The sequence below is a fragment of the Halyomorpha halys genome, unplaced genomic scaffold (genome assembly GCF_000696795.3).
Source record: "Halyomorpha halys isolate HHAL.00 unplaced genomic scaffold, Hhal_1.1 Scaffold155.1, whole genome shotgun sequence".
Lineage (NCBI taxonomy): Eukaryota > Metazoa > Arthropoda > Insecta > Hemiptera > Pentatomidae > Halyomorpha > Halyomorpha halys.
Window position 1 is genome coordinate 867,850 of NW_027115270.1, and position 19,503 is coordinate 887,352.

General features: G+C 32.4%; 2 protein-coding genes across 3 annotated transcripts in view; one reads left to right on the plus strand and one right to left on the minus strand.

Moving 5' to 3' along the window:
• Ms (Myosuppressin) overlaps positions 1 to 19,503 on the plus strand; it is a 377,051-nt gene that overhangs the window by 5,368 nt on the left and 352,180 nt on the right. The window lies entirely within an intron of this gene.
• Positions 462 to 19,503, minus strand: part of LOC106678695 (acyl-CoA synthetase short-chain family member 3, mitochondrial) — a 52,542-nt gene continuing 33,500 nt past the window's right edge. Inside the window, exons 2-14 of the mRNA XM_014417398.2 lie at positions 15,275 to 15,434; positions 14,423 to 14,567; positions 14,158 to 14,302; positions 10,541 to 10,637; positions 10,249 to 10,460; positions 8,909 to 9,137; positions 8,696 to 8,806; positions 8,515 to 8,587; positions 8,261 to 8,387; positions 8,042 to 8,187; positions 3,394 to 3,616; positions 1,492 to 1,667; positions 462 to 1,221 (exon numbers count right to left, since the gene is read on the minus strand). Coding sequence (XP_014272884.1) covers positions 1,126 to 1,221; positions 1,492 to 1,667; positions 3,394 to 3,616; positions 8,042 to 8,187; positions 8,261 to 8,387; positions 8,515 to 8,587; positions 8,696 to 8,806; positions 8,909 to 9,137; positions 10,249 to 10,460; positions 10,541 to 10,637; positions 14,158 to 14,302; positions 14,423 to 14,567; positions 15,275 to 15,434 — 1,940 coding nt within the window. The 3' untranslated portion in view covers positions 462 to 1,125. The remainder of the gene's footprint in view (positions 1,222 to 1,491; positions 1,668 to 3,393; positions 3,617 to 8,041; positions 8,188 to 8,260; positions 8,388 to 8,514; positions 8,588 to 8,695; positions 8,807 to 8,908; positions 9,138 to 10,248; positions 10,461 to 10,540; positions 10,638 to 14,157; positions 14,303 to 14,422; positions 14,568 to 15,274; positions 15,435 to 19,503) is intronic.

The window sequence follows — 19,503 nt, forward strand, 5'->3', positions numbered from 1 at the left end:
AACTATAATTAATATATAGTATTAACTTTTATGTTTAGGTTAGCTTAATTGATCTGCATTTTATATTTAGAAGTTCATTTGAATCCCAAAATATATTTAAACTCACACTTTGCCTCTCAAAACATTTTTGGGAAAATGCCTGGTCTGTCAATGTGTAAACTCACCACTGTATGCTAGAACGAAGTCCTGGTTGGCCAAGACTTTGGTAATCATGGTGAAAGATTTTGATTGGAAGATATGAGGATATGAAATAAATAATTTGTCCAAAATGTTTTAAATACTATTTATTATGAAACATAAATATAATTTTGAAAGGAATATGGTCCGGGTGCGGTCAAGAAAAACTCAAATAGTAGAAATATACTATTTTAATGAGCCAATGTTTCGCCCCACGTTGCAGGGCTTCTTCAGGGCTATTTTGACGGCAGTCAAAACTAAAATCATTTTAGTTAAAATCGTTTTAGTCATTTTAGTTTTGACTGCCGTCAAAATAGCCCTGAAGAAGCCCTGCAACGTGGGGCGAAACGTTGGCTCATTAAAATAGTATATTTCTACTATTTGAGTTTTTATTGACCGCACCCGGACCATATTCCTTTCATCTTTACACACGGTCAATCAATAATCTTCCAATAAATATAATTTGCTATTATTATAACAACAATTAATCTAACTGTATGAAGCAAATAAGCTTCACTTATATAAATTACTAAAAAAAAAAAATATATAAGTAGAGGTAGGAAATTCACTCTTATCCTGCAGTTAATGTATTTGTATTTGATTAAAAAATATTTAATACTATTGTTATTTTTTTCTGCTTTGTATATAAGATGTAGTTAATTGCTAACATCTGGAAATAATCTAAATATATAAATTTATATTTAGGAAAGTTTTTAAATTATAAACTCGCAGATAATTAGTATCACAGCATTGCAAAGAATTATAATTTTGAAATATTATTGAGAAAAAATATTTTTTATGACTAGTATAAAATATTATTTATTGTAATCAATCACATGTAAATAAAGAAAAAATACTGAATATTTGAATTCATGAGGATAACCAATGAAAAAAAAAAATCAGTAGGGACGAAGCAGAGATATTTTTGAATTTGTTTAATAAAATGTCTTATTGGGGATCTGGGGCACCTTTAGCATAACCAACTTTTTGAAGAGCAGCTTTGATTTCTTTGTACACAGTAGGATCTTCAATTGTGCTTGATATCTAAAGAAAAAAAAAACAATAAAACAGTCAGTATAATTTTTCAGATAAAAAGATTAGTTCGTTGTAAATTTGTTGATAGGTGTTTTCTAAAAAAATTAAATAACTACTTATATACTTATACTTTTATGTAATAAAATAAAAGTAATATTTAGTACTACAAATTACTACTTTTATCTGATAACTCTGTAAAATGGTAGTAAATTATTATATTTACAAAATTTGTAGTTCTCTCAATACCATTTCTAGTTTATCCAATATCTGAGCTCATACCTTTACTGGTTTGTCCCGGGCCATATCTGCAATGGATTTTCTCGCTGTTTTACCACTTCTTGTTCTTGGCAAAGCAGATACAGCAACGCATTGTCTAAGTGCTGCTATCGGACCAATAAGTCTACGAACCATATCAACTAATTCTCTACTAATCTCTTCTTCTGTTTTTTTAAAACCTAGAAAAAGTTATAATATGATAAGTATTTTTTCTGAATTATAGTTAATAATTAATTAAATAAATCAATTGGTATCCTTTTTAGGTCTCAACACTCTTTATTATATTAATTGTCCAACGTTTCGGCCAAATCAGCCATCCTCAAGGACAATCTTCAAATATAAATTCTCACCTCACAACAAAAATTTAAAAATGTTTTGCAGGCTATTCTGTCCAGGTCATTAATTATAAGTCAGACACACCCTATTCTTTTCAAACTTCAATAATTTTTAAAACTTTTAATTTCTGATTAATCAACACTATCACTATTATATTCAGTTCATTAGTGATTAATCAGAAGTTAAAAGTTTTAAAAATTATTTAAGTTTGAAAAGAATAGGGTGTGTTTGACTTATAATTAATGATCTGGGCAGAATTAGATAGTCATACCCAACCCAGTTTTAATTACCTTTGATAGATTGAAAGAGAACACAGTCAGGAGATTTAAAAAGTATTTACCAAGGAAAAATGTTTTTTTTTATTAGTATACAATAAAAAAAGAGATGGAGAGTGCTTAAAAACTTTTCGTAAAAGAAATTGATTGAGATCAGAGTAAGCAATGCAGGTCACATTAAACTACCAGTTAAGGGGAAATGTAAGAATAGAAGCCTATGGAAGTAGTGTACCAAGGAGCCTCCTTGGGCTGTAGCAACTTATTAGATTGAAGAATGAATGTTCAGGAGATAAGCATATAGGTCTATTTCCATAAACCAAAAACAAAATCATGGAACTATAATCATTGTTTACATTAATAAGATATTTTGCTTATAAAGCAAGTGAAAGAATAGGAAGTCCTGTTTAAAGGATAGAGGGGAGGGGATTGAGGAATAGTGATGGAGAAAATTTCCAAGGAGCTTACAGGAATGCCCAAATTAGCTGAAGGAGGTGGTCCTACAAGAGGGTACAAATACTTGTAATTCAATCGATTGATATCTAGTATTTAATGAATAGATTCATTTACGTAAAGTGAGGAGTTCAAAAATGTAGGTTGTTTTTTGGGTTTTGAAGACATGGAAAAGGAAAAATCAGAAAAAGTAGGATAAAGCTACTTCAACTGTTCAATTACTTCGGTATGGAGTCAACACAAAACAACAAGGAGTCGGGCAAGAAATTTTGAAAACGGCGTGCCCCAGGGTGAATTACTTTCTTACTTCTAGTACTATTCAAAATATTTACGAACGACATTATTAAATACCTGATAAATAATGCCAAAGCGTCCGTGTTCACAGATGACATCGCCTTCTGGAGTAGCACTTCTATATTTAAAACGAAGTACCGGTTACAAATGGCTCTGCCAGTGGACCGAAAAATAGGTTAGTTTAATGAAAACTAATTACCTAATCTTTCTACAAATATATAAGATGGCCTTGGATCAACCGTGGGGCGCGATCCTCCCTCCACCGCATAAGTTTGTTTCTTGAAAAATTCTTTCTATTACTTATAAATATAACAGTACCTTTTAATTGTTTTTAAATTATCCATCATGGCTTTATTGGATCTTTATCGCCCCTATCTAGGGACCGCCCCTGTATCAATGGAAGGCTTGGAAATATTCTTTATGAATAAAATCCCATGTCATATGCTAATCCCAGTTGAACATCTGTTTAATTCCCTTCAACTCAGACTTATCCATTATACTAACGAGACGCTTAGTTATTGTTTTCGCGATTTTCAGTGATAAGACTTACCAGGCTTCGTAACATAGAGGCACAAAGGAACTTCTCCTTTGGTTGCTTCGGGAACTCCTATGACGGCAGCATCCGCGACGTCATGATGCTGCAAGACGACGTCTTCCAGTGCTGCAGTAGATAGGCGATGTCCAGCTACGTTTATCACTTCGTCATCTCTTGCAGTCACGTAGAAATAGCCATTTTCATCTTTGTATCCAGCATCCATGGTGTCGTAGTATCCCTTGGGGATAAGATATATGTTAAGACAATTTATTGGATGAAAACAATTGGCGCCATTAACATTTCACAATATTATGTTAATTACTGATATAATATAAAAAATGTAATGCCAAAAAAGAAAAAATCATTGAGTGGATTATTTCATAAGAAAATTGCCAACAAGATGGAAATTTTAGCAAATATATTTAAAGAAAATTAAAACTGAGTTATTTAATTATTAATTAGGTTATTATAATAAGGCGGACGTTTTATACGCAACGGGCTCATTATTATTTTAATGTTTTATATTTGCATACTTCATTGTATTAAGTGGTTGATAGGAATAACAATGTGTCCTTGAGTTTGCTGATTGAAATTATACGGCATAAAATATTTAATGAGGTAGTTATAATTCTGATTTGTAACGCCTTGGAAGGATTAATATTTAACATAATAAAGTAAATGTTACTGAGTGATTGCTATAAATTATAGTTCAGTGAATGGTAGACCTCATGTAATATTTTGTTTTCTTTTCTACATTCGTCCCACTACGTAAGAGGAAAGTTGAATAAAAATGGGTTCGGGAAATAAAAGTAACATATTTCTGATGTGTGATTTTTCATTAAAACGACTGCCATCATGGACATAACACTTTACACGTTTTTCCTCATTTCAAGACGTATTTGTGCCAAATTTGAAGAAAGTAGAAAAACACGTTTGGTAAATAGTATAATAAAGATACGAGTAAACAAAATACCGAAAAATAAAAAAAACATGCTTTATTTTTTCAAGGAAGATCTGTATGTAATTGTAAGTAAATTAAATAATGCATTTGATCGGCTTGACATCTCATGCTCCCATCGATCCTGGTCTAACCGTTATAAATTCATTCGAACCTGTAAAAGATTGGACTTAATAAGGAAAATTATTACATTTTTTTTTTCGTAGTTTCATATATGATTTAAATAGACATTGGATTGGTATTTTCTGATACACTTCAGATTAATCGGCTCTCCCGCTTGCTGGTACAAGTAGGGGAACTAGTCCGACAAGTGGGCATTATTTCCAAATCCGGCTTTCCCGCTTAACCGGCGATTTATACCGATTCGAACAGAAGAGCAGGATTTCATTGCGTTTATAAATAAAAATAATATTCAGAATTACTTTAATTATTTTTTTTTTAAACATTAAACGTTTGCTAACTACCAATGGTAGTAAAACGAATACGGTTTAGGCAGTTGGTCGGATTTTCGCAGCTTTTGAACTCGCTCTAGAGCCTAAACCGTGCGACTTATGAAATAATGCATAAATATCAAATTTATAGTACATGTTCTTATCTTCAATTTTTTATATAAATTTTTTGGTGATAGAACCAATATTTTTAGAGCTGTTAGCAAAATTTGAAAAAAAAAAAAAAAAGCAATTATTTCCACATTTTACATTTCACGAAATTAGCGTTATAGGTACGAAGTTGAAAATTCAGGAAAAGCATATATGATATATATATTTTTTTTAAATCTGCGAATTTCATAATAATAAGGACGATTAATTTTTATAAGACAAGGTTTTCAAATTTTGAAGGTTTTTTTAAAATGTATTTTATAGTCAAACAAAATTACATTTTCAAGAAAAACAAATGCAAGTTTTATTAAAATTAGAGATTTTCCATGTTTAATTACAATTTGTTGAAGTAAAGAATATTAGTTGTTGCGTTGTCCCAGTTCAACAGAGTAACATCTCAAAAAATGGTTATTTTGAGATATGCATGTAATCTTAGCAGCAAGGATATGATTTATAATGTAAAACACAGAGGCATAGTATAATATATATCATAAAATCAAAGTAAAAAAAAAATCAACCCTTCGATAAACCCTTATTGCTAAGATTACATGAATATCTAAAATTAACTATTTTTTGTGATGTTACACTGGGACAGCAATGTGATTAATTCACAAATATGAGGGAATTAAAACTACTTAATAAATAAAAATCCCAATACATACATATTTTTTTCAAACTTCAAAGAACCTTTGGGCCAAATTTTAAGGAACTTGGACTACGCATTTGGTTGTAATCGCGTAAGGGATAGATGAAATGCCAAATCGTTGAACTGAATCTAGCTTTCATTATTTTTAGCGATTAAAAAAAATATGCTTTTTACAAGTGAGAAAAAAAAAATTTCATATTCATCTTCTTAGTGTTTCAGTATGAATCCAATTGGACTGAATTAACTGTATTTCAAATCTAATACCTTCAACAATTGTTTATAGGATTCCAAAAAAGAATAACCATGGTATAAGGTTATTCAATTCTATTGTTTCAAACATCCCTGCTGTAACTAGTTCAATATAACTATGCCCTTGAACTCCTCACTTCCTAATGGTCATCAAAACTCATCACCCTAATCCTTATTCTACCTCAACTCGTCCCTATAATCCTCAGAGCAGGATTAGCTTGGGGAGGACTCTACGCAATGCGCATCTCTGGGCCCTTCTCTGATGCTAATATTGCTTAGTTTATAATACGAAACAAACAGAAAGTAATCAGTGTTGCCAGGAAAAATAATGGAAGTGCGTTTAATTTTTAATGCATACTGAGATTGTATTCAAATATTGCTGAGGTTCGTAGCGTGAGTACTATTGTTCGGGTTTTTGGTGTAACCGAATTTTACCTTAGAGAAAAATATAAGTTTGTAACCTTATTAATTGGACCTATTTGTACTTTAAGAATAAACTTGAATTCTTTGAAAAGTAAATTAAAATATTTTTTTTTTTCACGAGCGTGGAGTCTCTTGGAGGAGCGAGGTTCATCGGCAATTGCTTACATGATTCATCTGACTGAAGATTATTGTACAGTAGCCAAAAAAAATCAGATATTTCACCCCAAAGTTTTACTTTAATGAAAAATAACTACTCCAACGAAGTTAAACGTCATAAACTAATTTATAGCACATTAAACTAGCTTTAATTTGATTGCTAATGACATCTGTACTTCTCATGGTTCCTTAGATAAATATTACCCACGATAAGTCCTCTAATTACTGATTTTTCAGTATATATTTCATCAAATGTTGTTTATTTTACAATTTTAACTCGTGAATTATTTAACTTAAACAGTTCTACTAGAGTTCATATCTCAACAAATTTACTTTACTTTAAATGATGTTCAGTTACGTTTTCTGGTATTGTAGTTAGTTTCAAAGATATGGAGCTCTGAATGAAAAATTAATTTTTGTCAACATTTTTTTACAGTTTTGTACTCTTCCTAGCTATTCTTGCCAGACTCGTTTAACTAGTAATTGTACGTATTTTTAACTAAAGTAATAAAAAATTGGAGGAAAATAACTGACTTCTTTCTCCTCTTGGACTCTTACACTATAGGGACAGCAGTAGCCTTGAGATATTTCGTATGGAGATAAAAGAATATGTGAATACTAGCATTGTAAATCTCTCCACTAGATTTGCATATTTTCTGTAACCTATGATTACGAATGAGAACATTTTACGTCCAAATATGTTAGGTGGAATGGATTCCTTCAGAATTTTATATAGATGGACTGAGCTAAAAGAAATAATGAAATTAGGTGTTATTGTCCTAACCAACAAGAAGAGGGAGAACAAGCTGTGTAACTACTGAACTATGGGCCTGAATGGCTTGTGCTCATTTAAATCATCCCTGAAAAGTTCGGAATTCAAAAATGTTCCTAAAAGACCATAGAGGTTCATCAAAAACCAAGAGCCAAATGATTAGGTGTCAAAGTGCTCAAGAAAATGGGAATTAAGCTAGAAAACTCATTAGTTTATCATAATATGAATTTAAATCACCTGCACAAATAAATTTGATTCAATGCAGCTGTAAACTATGCGGTTTTGTACTTCCTCTCATCATTAGTGATTCCTGATCACGTATAGCGCAGCGAGTCGAGAGGGAGAGGGCTATGGGAATTTGAAAAAGTAAGGGATGCGAATTAAATAATTAAATTGAACAGACAACAAGAGACCTTTATAAGATATCTTGAGTTACGTGAGTGGAACGCTTATGTTATTGGGAACAGAGTTTAAGCATCTTGGCACTGTGATTAGTAGACCTGGGAAAATTGACGTTTGTATTTAAATACAGTAAACGAGTACACTATAAGTGAGTAGATTCTTACTTTTCAAACTGGATCATGAAGACACATTCACAACATTTGTAATTATCTTATTAGCACGACTATAATTGGGATGAAAAGATTTTGTCTACGAAATCTACTTGCCTTCCTCTGCTTCTTTGTGGGCTGGAGGGTTGGGTTATTACAAAGAGGCTACAAAGCCATGCTACTGCCGTTACATATTGAAATAATTAATTATGAAAACAGTTCTAATGAACAGCGGAGTGACAGTTAACATACTGTTGAAATGAATCAGCAAATTGAGAGAACCCTTTAAGCTTATTAAAATGTACCTACTGGGTATCTTGTGAAGTAGGTGGCTAGAAACCTCTGGGTGTCCTTGTAGAGCGTGGCCATCGTGCCTGGAGGCAGGGGCAGTTTGACCGTGATCCTACCCTGTTCACCGCAGGTACACTCCAAACCGTCTTCTCTCAGGACCCTGACTGCACAAAGAAAAATCGAACGGACATTGTTGAGAATCTGATAAATCTGAAGATAGACGATTGGCTTACTCACCGTCATAGCCAGGGAACGGAAAGCCACTTGTGAACTTGGGAGGCTGGAGTGAGTGTCCCAGGCCTACACAGTTGGCGGTAATCGCATGACCTGTCTCGGTTTGCCACCAATGGTTCAGAACAGGAACCTTAAAGCAGTAATATTATAACTTATTCGTAGTCTTATTTTCAATCGCAGATGATAGATTGTGTTAATCTGTTATTTACACTATGAGCCTATAAAAATAAAATTGTATCTTAAACAACTAATCTTACCTTGAAAGCTTTTTCTGCCCATTGCTTTGTTTCGTAATCACAATGCTCACCAGCAACAAACAAGTGCCGAAGCCTAAGAACAAAATGACTCATTAAAAGAGGAATTTCAACTAATCATTGATTTTTTTTTTAACCTGATTTTTAATTAAGAAGGAGCTATGATGATAAAAAGTTAACTAACGATTTTGTTGAGTAGTTACTTCCAAATCGCAACTGTTGATCTACTTTCTTGATTACCCGCAATGCTGTAGGTGCTGTGATAATTGCGTTGACTTTGTGATCCTGGATTATCCTAAAAATGGGCAGTTTCTCTATAAACTTATTGCATTTAAAGTATGCCATTGCGGCCATTGATGTTTTAACGTGAGGGTCATAGTGAAGACGTCATTACTACCTGAAGTACTGGCCTGGATGGGGTGTTCTGTCTGGCTTGCCTTCGTACATAACCGACGTGACCCCAGCAGTGAGAGGTGCGTAGCAGATGTAGCTGTGCCCGACTACCCAGCCCATGTCGGAGGCTGTCCACCAGACGTCGTCCCCAGAGATACCGTAGATGGCCTTCATTGTCCAGGCCAGAGTGGCGAGGTGCCCTCCAGTAGGACGAACGATTCCCTTCGGTTGGCCTGATCAACAGTGCATCACATTAGGTCTTATTATTAGGCAGGGTCTGATGGAACTAATTATAATTATACAAGTTACACTATTTCAATACATTCTGAGTATCATATAGGCACACTGGTTGAGACTGTACAATCATATTATCAATTGTACAAATCAATTTCAACATTTAAAGAAACATTTTCAGCTGAGTACTTTTTCTAAACCAATTAATTTTGGAAAAACCTCTTTGCTTGTCTATAGCCATACAATATAAATGTCAGCGAAACACAAGATAGCTTAATAATTGTGTGAATCCATGGTATTTTGAATAATCATCATTTCCTCGGTTGGAGAAATGGATCCCATTGGTGCCCAAAGACCAACATATGAACATAGGTGATTTTCGTTACTCCAATTTATATTCCAGACAGTCGTATCTAAGAGCTTCACTGCTGGAATCAATCTACGTTTCATACTTCGTAGAAGTCCAACACGATGATTAATTTACGTGACTGACTTGTTTTACAAAGATGTATGTGCCTTCCTAAGATACTCTATAATATTAACATATTTACCAATGAGAAGAATGAATACTCTATTTCTCTTGGACAAAAATGCATCAGACAGCTTTATCTGTTAAAATAACTAGACCTTAATTAACAAAAATAGAAAAAAAGGAAAAACAAAAATTGGTGTTTAGTGCTAATATGAGTGTCAGCAAAGTCCTATCCAACAGTAAGGTTCTCATGTGCTAAGTACAAATGAAAGCACGTGAGATAAGTGTTAACTATGTTCCACTTTGCGGAGAAAAAAAGAAACAAAGTCCTTTGATGACTCAAAAAATTTATAGAAGACATAATCCTTGGAATAATCAACATTAAATAAAAGGATAATGAACAATATTAATCAAGAATTGTATATACTCTTTGGTACATATATTTCTATATTATATGAATATTTATGGTGTAAGGAAAAATTGATAATAAGCATATTCAGTTTTCCATCAGTTTCATGCTAAATACTTACCCACTTGAGCTGTTTAGGCTACGATAACCAACAGGTATTAATCCTTACTTCTTAACCAACTAATTTCTAGCTAACTTATAAAATAAATAATTAGTACAGTTAATATACCCGTGGTTCCTGAAGTATAGAGGATGTATAGTGGATGGTTGGATTCCACGGGGACGCAAGGATGTGGGGTCGCGTTAGCCAACTCCTCTTCCCACTCCGAGTCTCGAGATTGGTCGAGGGGGCAGCACTCCACCTCTCGCCTTTGGAACACGATCACCTTCCGCGGTTTCCAACTGGACAGCTTCACTGCCTCATTCAGAATTTCCTTGTATCTTCAATAAAACTCGAATTAAATACCTTTAGGTGCGTAATATTGTATAAAAAATAAAATAATTAAATTCTTCTATCATACCTGATTATTTTGTTGGGCTCAATACCACAGCTGGCAGAAATGATGACCTTAGGCTCTACGTGGTCTATCCTCATACTGAGTTCCCTTGCAGCGAATCCTGGAAATGGAGATGAACTTAATTATGTGCATCGTCTATATTTTAAATATAGTGAGCTACTGACATATCATAATATTGTTGTGTGGGTTTTAAATTAAAACAATATGTCTTATTTTACTGTAACAAAAAATACAAGATAAACAAGTCGTTCTTCCGATAATATTTGAGTAGTAAGTTTCATTTCATCAAATAATTTAATACATGTAAAAAAACGACTAAGATGACCCATAATATTTTTACCACTTTACATCAAGTTCCTTTGGCTTTTCTGACCGTCGCTATTTATTGAACGATTATAGTATCTGGTATTTTACGTTAGTAACATATTGCACAATAATCCTTCTAATTTTAGTCTACGCTTGAAATTTTCCTTTTCTGGTTTATTCGACCAGAAAAAAATTATTTGCTATTTTCCAGCCAATCATTGTAATTACTTTTTTTTAAAATAATTTATTTATTGTTATTTACAACTGTATACATATATACACATCAAGTAAATTTGCTGTAAGTGATATTATGACATGATACAAACATGTGGAGAATCTACCCTTTGATAGAACTCCAAAAAAACTTCTAAAGGAGAAGATCTTGAGGCCATCTTCTTTTCAGACGCCTAGGAGGATTATTAGGTAGTGAAGGAGAAGCCAGGTTAGAAACGAGTTGGTTTGGGTGGTTGGGAAGTTTATTATGGAAGGATTAGTATCTGGCTCTAGGCAAATCGGCAACATAGGGGACATTGAGGTCCTGATGGATGATTTGATTTGTGACAAAGTAAGAACTGTAAGGATTGGATTCGAGAGAAATTAGATGGTTTAGTGGAGCCCCATAGCTCAATTCCGTATGTCCAGATATGTAATTACTTAAAAGCACAACTTATCAAAAAATAAATTTGGATAAAATAAAATACAGGCGTCTACAGGCAGATGGGAATGTGTCAAATATGCCGTAATATGTTTACTCCTTACGCAAAACTTGCAGAACCGTAGTGTAGTGCCGGTCGTGACATTGTTGTGCTGCACCAAACCCGTTTCAGGAGGGCTCTCTAAGCCACAGGGTTGACTCGTGGTGACAGTAGCCGAATAAATAATTATCTTCCACAACCGGATTTGAATCCGGGCCCGGGAATCAGTAGCTCAGCGGCTTACTCACTGAGCTATTCGGCCCTCGAAGATTGTGAAGTTTTGGAACATAGTTAAAAAACCTTCTCATTCTCTCCATATTCATTGTTTCCGTTTTTTGCTGTGTTCTTTTCAAGGTTTATTGTATTAATTTTCATTCAATGGACGGTGTAGAAAAAAAGTGTGTCTTTTTGATGACTCAATTTATTTTTGAAATTGTTTTCGCGAAGAATTTAATTTTTAGGAATATTATATTCTGTAGGAAACTTCAATAAAAAATAACTTCACACTTTTACACCATCTATTTAGTAAAGTTTCGTACTACATTGAAAGTTATCAAATATTATTATAAAATTCTAATATTCTTTAACCCTTCAATGCTGACGTCGGGCCATTTGTTAATTGATTTGGGTTAAAATTATCCGATGTGAGTAGTTAAGGATTAATGTGACAGTTGCCTATCTGTCAATATATCTGCTTTCAACTATCTTGCCGGACCTAGTGCGACAAGAAATACTGTAATGAATCCACATACACTACAGTTTACACTATAGCTGGGGCTGCGACAGTTGCTGCAATGGTTTTGAATTGTCAACTTGTGGACGGACCTTTATGTATAAGATCAAGAATAAGTCAGCTTAATGTTTATGTTTATTAATTAAATTTCGTGTTTATTTCTGTTCACTATTTTATATGCAATATATTAGAGTGTTACCAATGTGTAGTTTCTCTGTCTTTATCACACCGTTATGATCTTATTTAAAATTTACTAGATGTATATTTATGGAAATACAGCTGTAAATGTCAACTAATAAATTAAAAAAAATATATGCAATATAAATTATAATGAATTCTGCCATTTAATCTAATAGAGGGAAGTACTGAATTACATTTTATAATAATCAAAAGAAAATAATACTGAGGAAATATTAAGTACTCAGGGAGATAGTTGAATACTTTTTCTAGTCGTCAATCATCAACTGAAGTACTGACTAAAGCTCACAGTACTCAAACAGTGCGATCATTTGAATAAAGTTCTCTGAACTTGTCAGACTACTGTTTGCTTATCTTTTATTTAGAGTATACAATTATTCTCAGATTATAAATCATTTAATGACTGTTTAGTTAAAGGCTAATAGTCCATTCTGTTTGAGAAGAATTAACAATGTAATAATTTGTAAATTATAAATTAACTTGATTGTTAACTAATAGCGAAGGACATTAAGGCGCGTGATAGATGAAAGGTAGAACAGTAGTTAGGGAAAATTACTCTGCTAATTACGGAGCAACAACGGAATGGCTCATTAAAAATTATATTACAGCATAACATTAAAATATTAGATTGCCGTCTAGAGAAGTTTATTCTTATGGGGTTTAAACTTCATTCTAATCTAGTCCCTTAGTACGAAAGCATCCATTAGATGATATCTTTGGTAATGATTTTCTTTAATCCTCCTCCATTGTGTCTGAGCCTTGTTAAACAGTTTCACGAGAAAGATTAGATGTTCTCAACTAGAGTTAAATAGAATTTAATAGGCTGAAGTAGAGAGAAGTTGGAAATGGCATCATTGTATTTTCTATGAATGGTGCGAAGGACGTATTGAGTGTTCATAGCCTAGAAGTCACCGAAGTCAAAAAATTTTGGAAAGTTTTTAATTTGAAACTTGAGCTGAATGAAAGCAACAACTTTCACCAGCGACGGTTCTCACAGGAACAAGGATTGAGACAAATAAACTAAAATTGTTTTATTATCCATTGAAATATCTGCTTTCATTACGATGGCTATTTTAAGAGAAGAATCGGTCTTTCTCTGTCTTTCATCATAATTTTTGTTCTACTGACTTGCTAGAAAACACACACAAGTTTTCTATGTTCTGAAACTTTGACTACATTTTATTACTATTTAATAATATTATAACGCAAAGTAAATTAATGTGATTTAATTTAATGTTACATTATTAAAATAACGTGGTAGTAGTAGCCTAGAACAGGGCGTAGTTAATTAAACTACACTTAATAAAAATATGTTCGCCTTAGAAGCTAATAGGACCCCTCTTTACCTTTTCGAGAAGCTTTAGGGGTGCAGTACTCAAACAATGCGTATTGCATTTGTCAGAATGAAGACGTTCCAATTTCGTTCATTTATTTCATATATAATAAAGTTGTATATATTTTTATTTCTATAAATTTTATCTTATATTCCTTTTGTAAAGCTGGGAGGATCAAATGCTCATTTGTACAAACACAATAACTGGTATCCAGATCCTTCAGATACTTTTACTGAAGGGAGAACAAAGGAATTTTGATAATTTTTTGTTTGAATGAGTTGTTTACCATACAGTTACCAAGTAAAACTATCTAAAAGGCAAATAAATAAATGAAACCTCCAATATCTAATATACCTCCAAAGACGACGGAGTGTATTGCTCCAAGCCTGACCGTAGCCAGCATAGCCATAATGGTCTCTGGTATCAAGGGCATGTATATGACCACTCTATCTCCCATCTTAACTCCACTTCTTGCGAGTGCCCCCGCCAGCAGAGACACCTAAATAGGGTGAAAAGATAAAACACACGATTGCAGGATTTTGTATAAGGATGAAAAAGTATTACATAAAAAAAAATTTAGCTATCAATGCATTCTCAAAAACTCTTTTACGAATGTTACCTTCTTCTGAAGCTCTGAATAGGTGACCCTTCGGATGACATTGGACAGCGGACTGTCGTGGATGAGCGCAGTCTTGTTCCCTTTTCCAGCTTCCACGTGCCTATCCACTGCGTTGTAACACGCGTTCAGTTCGCCTCCCACAAACCTTTAAGGTAATAATAGTCCATATCTGATATTTAATTAATAAATGATGTTATAATGTTTATTTATATTCTATGTTACAAAATAAAAGCCTACTCTAATATGAAGTTGAGAACGTACTAATCGTAAACTACTTACAAGGTATATTCTAACGCTAGTTTTCGTTTGGTATATCGTAATGATCTATTTAATTTTAAAATATAATTTGTTCCAACTCCATTGTTACATTTAACTATTACTTATAAAGATATAAAGCTTGTTTCTGTTTCCCAAAGGCCGAATCACAATTGGAGGGGATAGTAAATTCTAAATATGGATCGCTGCTTGACCGGCCCTTAGCATACTAGCATTGTGGTGACAGCGATGGTCAGAGCAAAGCTAATTCCTCTTGATCCCTCATTTACGCCTGTGCATCATACAGTACGATAATACTATTGTGTATAACCACAATGTGTATGAAGCATTATAATTGGATGAGGATTATATAGACCAATTGTAAACAAATAAACATTGATTTATTAATGATTTGTTGAGAGATAAACAGGAAATTAAAAGATCCACGAAATATCGATTTCTTGACGAAACTCAAACACTTTAAAATCTCTTCATCAGACGTTTAACAATATTTCAGCTTTACACAGTTTTCCCACTTGTTTGGATCGGGCTTTAAATTCTACTTTTAACAATTATTTCTTATGATAGCATCAGTACCATTTCGTGAATGGTTCATCCGTGTTGTCCAAAACCTTGGTCCATGGCGTATACCAGTCCAGCAACGAACCTACTTCACTCCATAATTCTTCAGGTTCCTCAATAGACTTTCGAAATACTTCGAGGTAATCCAATGATAAATATTTGGTGTCTGCTTCATCTGCAAGGAGAAAATTATTAATTTTAATTAATAACTAAAATAATTTTAGTTCTTTATTTCATGAGATCATACATCTTTTACTTATAACCCTACTTCAATATTACCTGTTGTACATGAAAACTATGTAAATATACGACGTTATTTATAGATATTATAAAATATATTTGTATGAATATAATTGTATCTATTTATACATACAAATTTAAACACAAATAATATGTATGACATGATTCAAAAAATGTATACATGTATTTAGGAATTCAGTTGATTTAAGGGTTTTCGCTATTCCAACCCTACATTATACATCTGTATCATTACTTTTATTTCTGGAATTTTTTTTTTAGATAATTATCAAATTCTATCATAGTTATATTTATTTATTTTTCATTACTAATAAACATGATTATTTCAATTAAACAAAAGTAAATGTGCTTCCTTTACAAACCTAGTTTGTTAATTTAGTATTTAAGTTGTCAGCTATTTTAGCTGGGATAATGCCGACTTAATTAAACACTGATATAATGAGTTTAATCAAAAGTGTGCTAGAGCAGTTTTTGAGGTGTGAACATATATTTTTTAAGTTATGAAGTTTTAATCTTCTGTTATTTTAAGCATTTAACTTTTTAAAGCTACGTTTAATAATGTGATATTTATTATAAGTAAAACAAAAATTATTTTAAGACATAAAATGGACAATATATAGTTTTGGCCAGCTTTCCGGGTGAAAAACCCCACTGCGTGATGGCGAAAAAGTATTTTCCTCGACTTCTTACGACAAATTATAAACATTGAGATAGAGGACCTGAGTATGTTGGGGGGAGGGTCGCAGATTCCTACCTGAGCCAGTCAATATTTATTTGGTAGTGGAATCTTGAACCAATGAATCTTGAATGTTCCGCTGTTGGGTTGCATATGTCCTCAGTGGAGGACTTTAGTCATAAAAATGTTAAATAGTGATTCAATTAGAATATTAATTAAAATTAACTAAACAGGGATAACAAGGAAGGAAGTATTTTAGGTTAAGGAATTACTTGTTGAACTCGGATCAAAGGTTAATTTAATTGTTTGTACTTATAAATCGATACTTATAAATTTCTTGGGCACTAATAATAAATAAAAATATATAAATTTATACGTTTCATATTATTAAATGTGTTTGTTGAAGCTTGGAATATTCGAAACAAGTTAGTTTAGGCAGTTGTAACAGAACAATGGCAACCCTAGACCGTGTTATCATTTCTCCTCCCTCACTTGCAGCTAATGGTGTCAAAACTTAATGCACAATTCTGAACTGATCTTATGTTTACTAGATAGTGACTAGAATAAGTGAGAAACAGATTTCTGTATATACTTAAGTCATAAATTTCCATTCTATTTCTTATACTCTGAATATACGAGACCTTCAGTAGACAAAGTGTTTTTTTTTTCGAAAATCAGATATTATTTTTTTTTTATTATATTCATTCAGTAATATAATATTCATATAGTAATATAATACATTACAATTTTAACGTTGATTTTAGGCCTAAATGATATAAATTTCAGAATATATTATTACCTGGATAAGCAACTTTACCTGTTAAAGTATTTACATCGAATCAACCATGACTATTATATAAATATGAAAACTATAAATGAAACTGAATCACCAGAAACTTTCTTGGGTATTAATTATTACTAATAATTATAAAATTTATTTTGAAATATCTAAATACTTATACCTTTCAACAAAAAAGAATGTATATATTTTGTTGTTGTAATCATTACCTAAGAAGCTTTATTGCGTGTTTTACAGACATCAAGAAAAATGAAAATTAATTTATTTAAAATTCTCGGAATTTTAAGAAACATTAAGTTTCTTGAGTTTTAAATAATATTTTCTTGAGAAAAAGATTCACATTACTCTCTCTGTTAAAAAAAAAAAATTTACAAACATTTTTATTATGATAAAAGTTCAAATTCGAGCTCTTTTTGGGGAGGAGGGGGAGATAAACAATTCTTTTTTATTACCCAATTTAATTAATAATAGCATGTTAAATTTGTGTAATAAGAGATAATGACAAAATTTCGTAAGATGGTATGTATTTTCTTTAGAAAAGTATTACTTGAAAATAAAAGTTACGAAAATAAACTTATTCACTCTTTGAACTTAACGCACCATAAAATATATATATATCTGATTATCCTACAGTGATTGATGGATACACCAGACCCCAACGCTAGTCAGTTTGTATTAATCATTAACTATTTGGGATTTACATAGGGATAAAGTCTTTGTACCGATTCACTATACAGATTAAATAATGACATAGGGCTTTATTTATGAAATTAATCAACGGGTAACTCATTTATCTCACAATGTTACTATTAATAATAAATTATCATATATTTATGATGTCGAAGTTCATTTCAGTTATTCAGGGTAGATTATAGGTTTAAATTTTTTCATGACATATTAATGCATTTAAAAAAAAAAATTAAGATAGTAAGTTGACCTCATGACTTATGCTAATTATTATCGATTAAATGATTTACTACGGTGGAGAAGTCAGATTTCAGTGTTTGGTGACGTTTATTTCTTCATCTCTTCTTCAGGAACTTCCTCCCTTATGGACTCCCTTGCAAAGTCCTGTCAAATCCTATCCTACTGTATTTGTCGAAGCGTAAATCTTTCCCCTCCAGCTGTGGATCATTCCCCCTCTGGATACTTTCAAAACGCTTTTGACGAACAACCACTGGCTGCCAGGGTATTTACTGTTCGTTTGCACTGGTGGTGGTCAAAGATGTTTAGTTTGCCAATTTTTTGTGGCTCATTAATGCACATATGTGCCACTTCTACTTTACTTAATCCTGTAGTTACAGAATTTAGACACCTATGTAAAACTAGTAAGATAAACTTTACTTTATTTGAAGGTACAGAGACTATCACATACTATATATAACATGTCTCCTAAAGTGCCTTCTGACAACTCTATTCGCCTGCTTTTCTAGAATTTGAGATCTAGATTGTTCTTATGTATATATATAGAAGGAGATACTTATGTGCAGCATGATAAGGTAGGAATAGTTTTGAACTAGGGGAGGTAATATGTTGGTTGATAGGAAATTTGAAAGTAAGGACAAAGGCAAGCAACAGACAAAGGGCTTCCCTTGTAGTCTTATTAGAATATTGAAGTGACATATTCCTGTTTGAGGCTAAAAAAAAGGAAGACATTGTATTGGGAATGTCTTTTGCGCATGTCAGTAAGAAAATACATCATATAAATACTATGTGTTAAGTGTTTTACTCTTTGTGATAAAAACATTAAATTTATTTATCCGTCTATATTATTAAAAAAAGGCATTTAGATGGCAAAAAGTTACTATGCGATAACTCTGTGAGCTGCCAGTGAGTGTCTTAACTGTAAGTGATGACTTCATAGCTAGGACCTTGATATCCTTTAGCAACTAAAAACCATCGTTTGACAATTCATAGAAGTTCATACATATATAATACTCGAAATGTATTAAACAAACTTGAGTGTGTCTTCTCCCTTCAATTGCCTTGTGGTATTATAAGGTGTTGATATGAGTCCAGTTAAGTTAGTATTAGTACAAGAGCCGGGAAGAAAAAAAGGCAGTTATCTCACCCCAAAAAAAAAAAAAGGTAGGGGGAATAAAAAATGCCGACTGTTTCAAAACCTTAAAAAACACTAATTTTTCATTCGGAGCTCTATATTTTAAAAACTACCAACAGCACTAGAAAACCTAAGAGAACATTATTTAAAGAAGAGCAAATTTGCTGAAATATTAGCCTTAAAAGAGCTTTTTACGACCAATAGTTCTCGAGATATAGCTTTTTAAATAGTAACATTTCTTAAAAATCTACTGAAAGATTAGTATTTAGTTAATTTATTTTGAGAAATCTATATCTCAGGAACTATGTGACGTACAGATGTCTATTAGCACTCAAATTAAAGCTAGTATAATGGAACATAAAGAAGTTTATGACCTTTACCTTCGTAGAAATAGTAGTTTTCATGATATATACTAAAATAAATTGATTTATAGTTGTTCGGACAATAAGTTT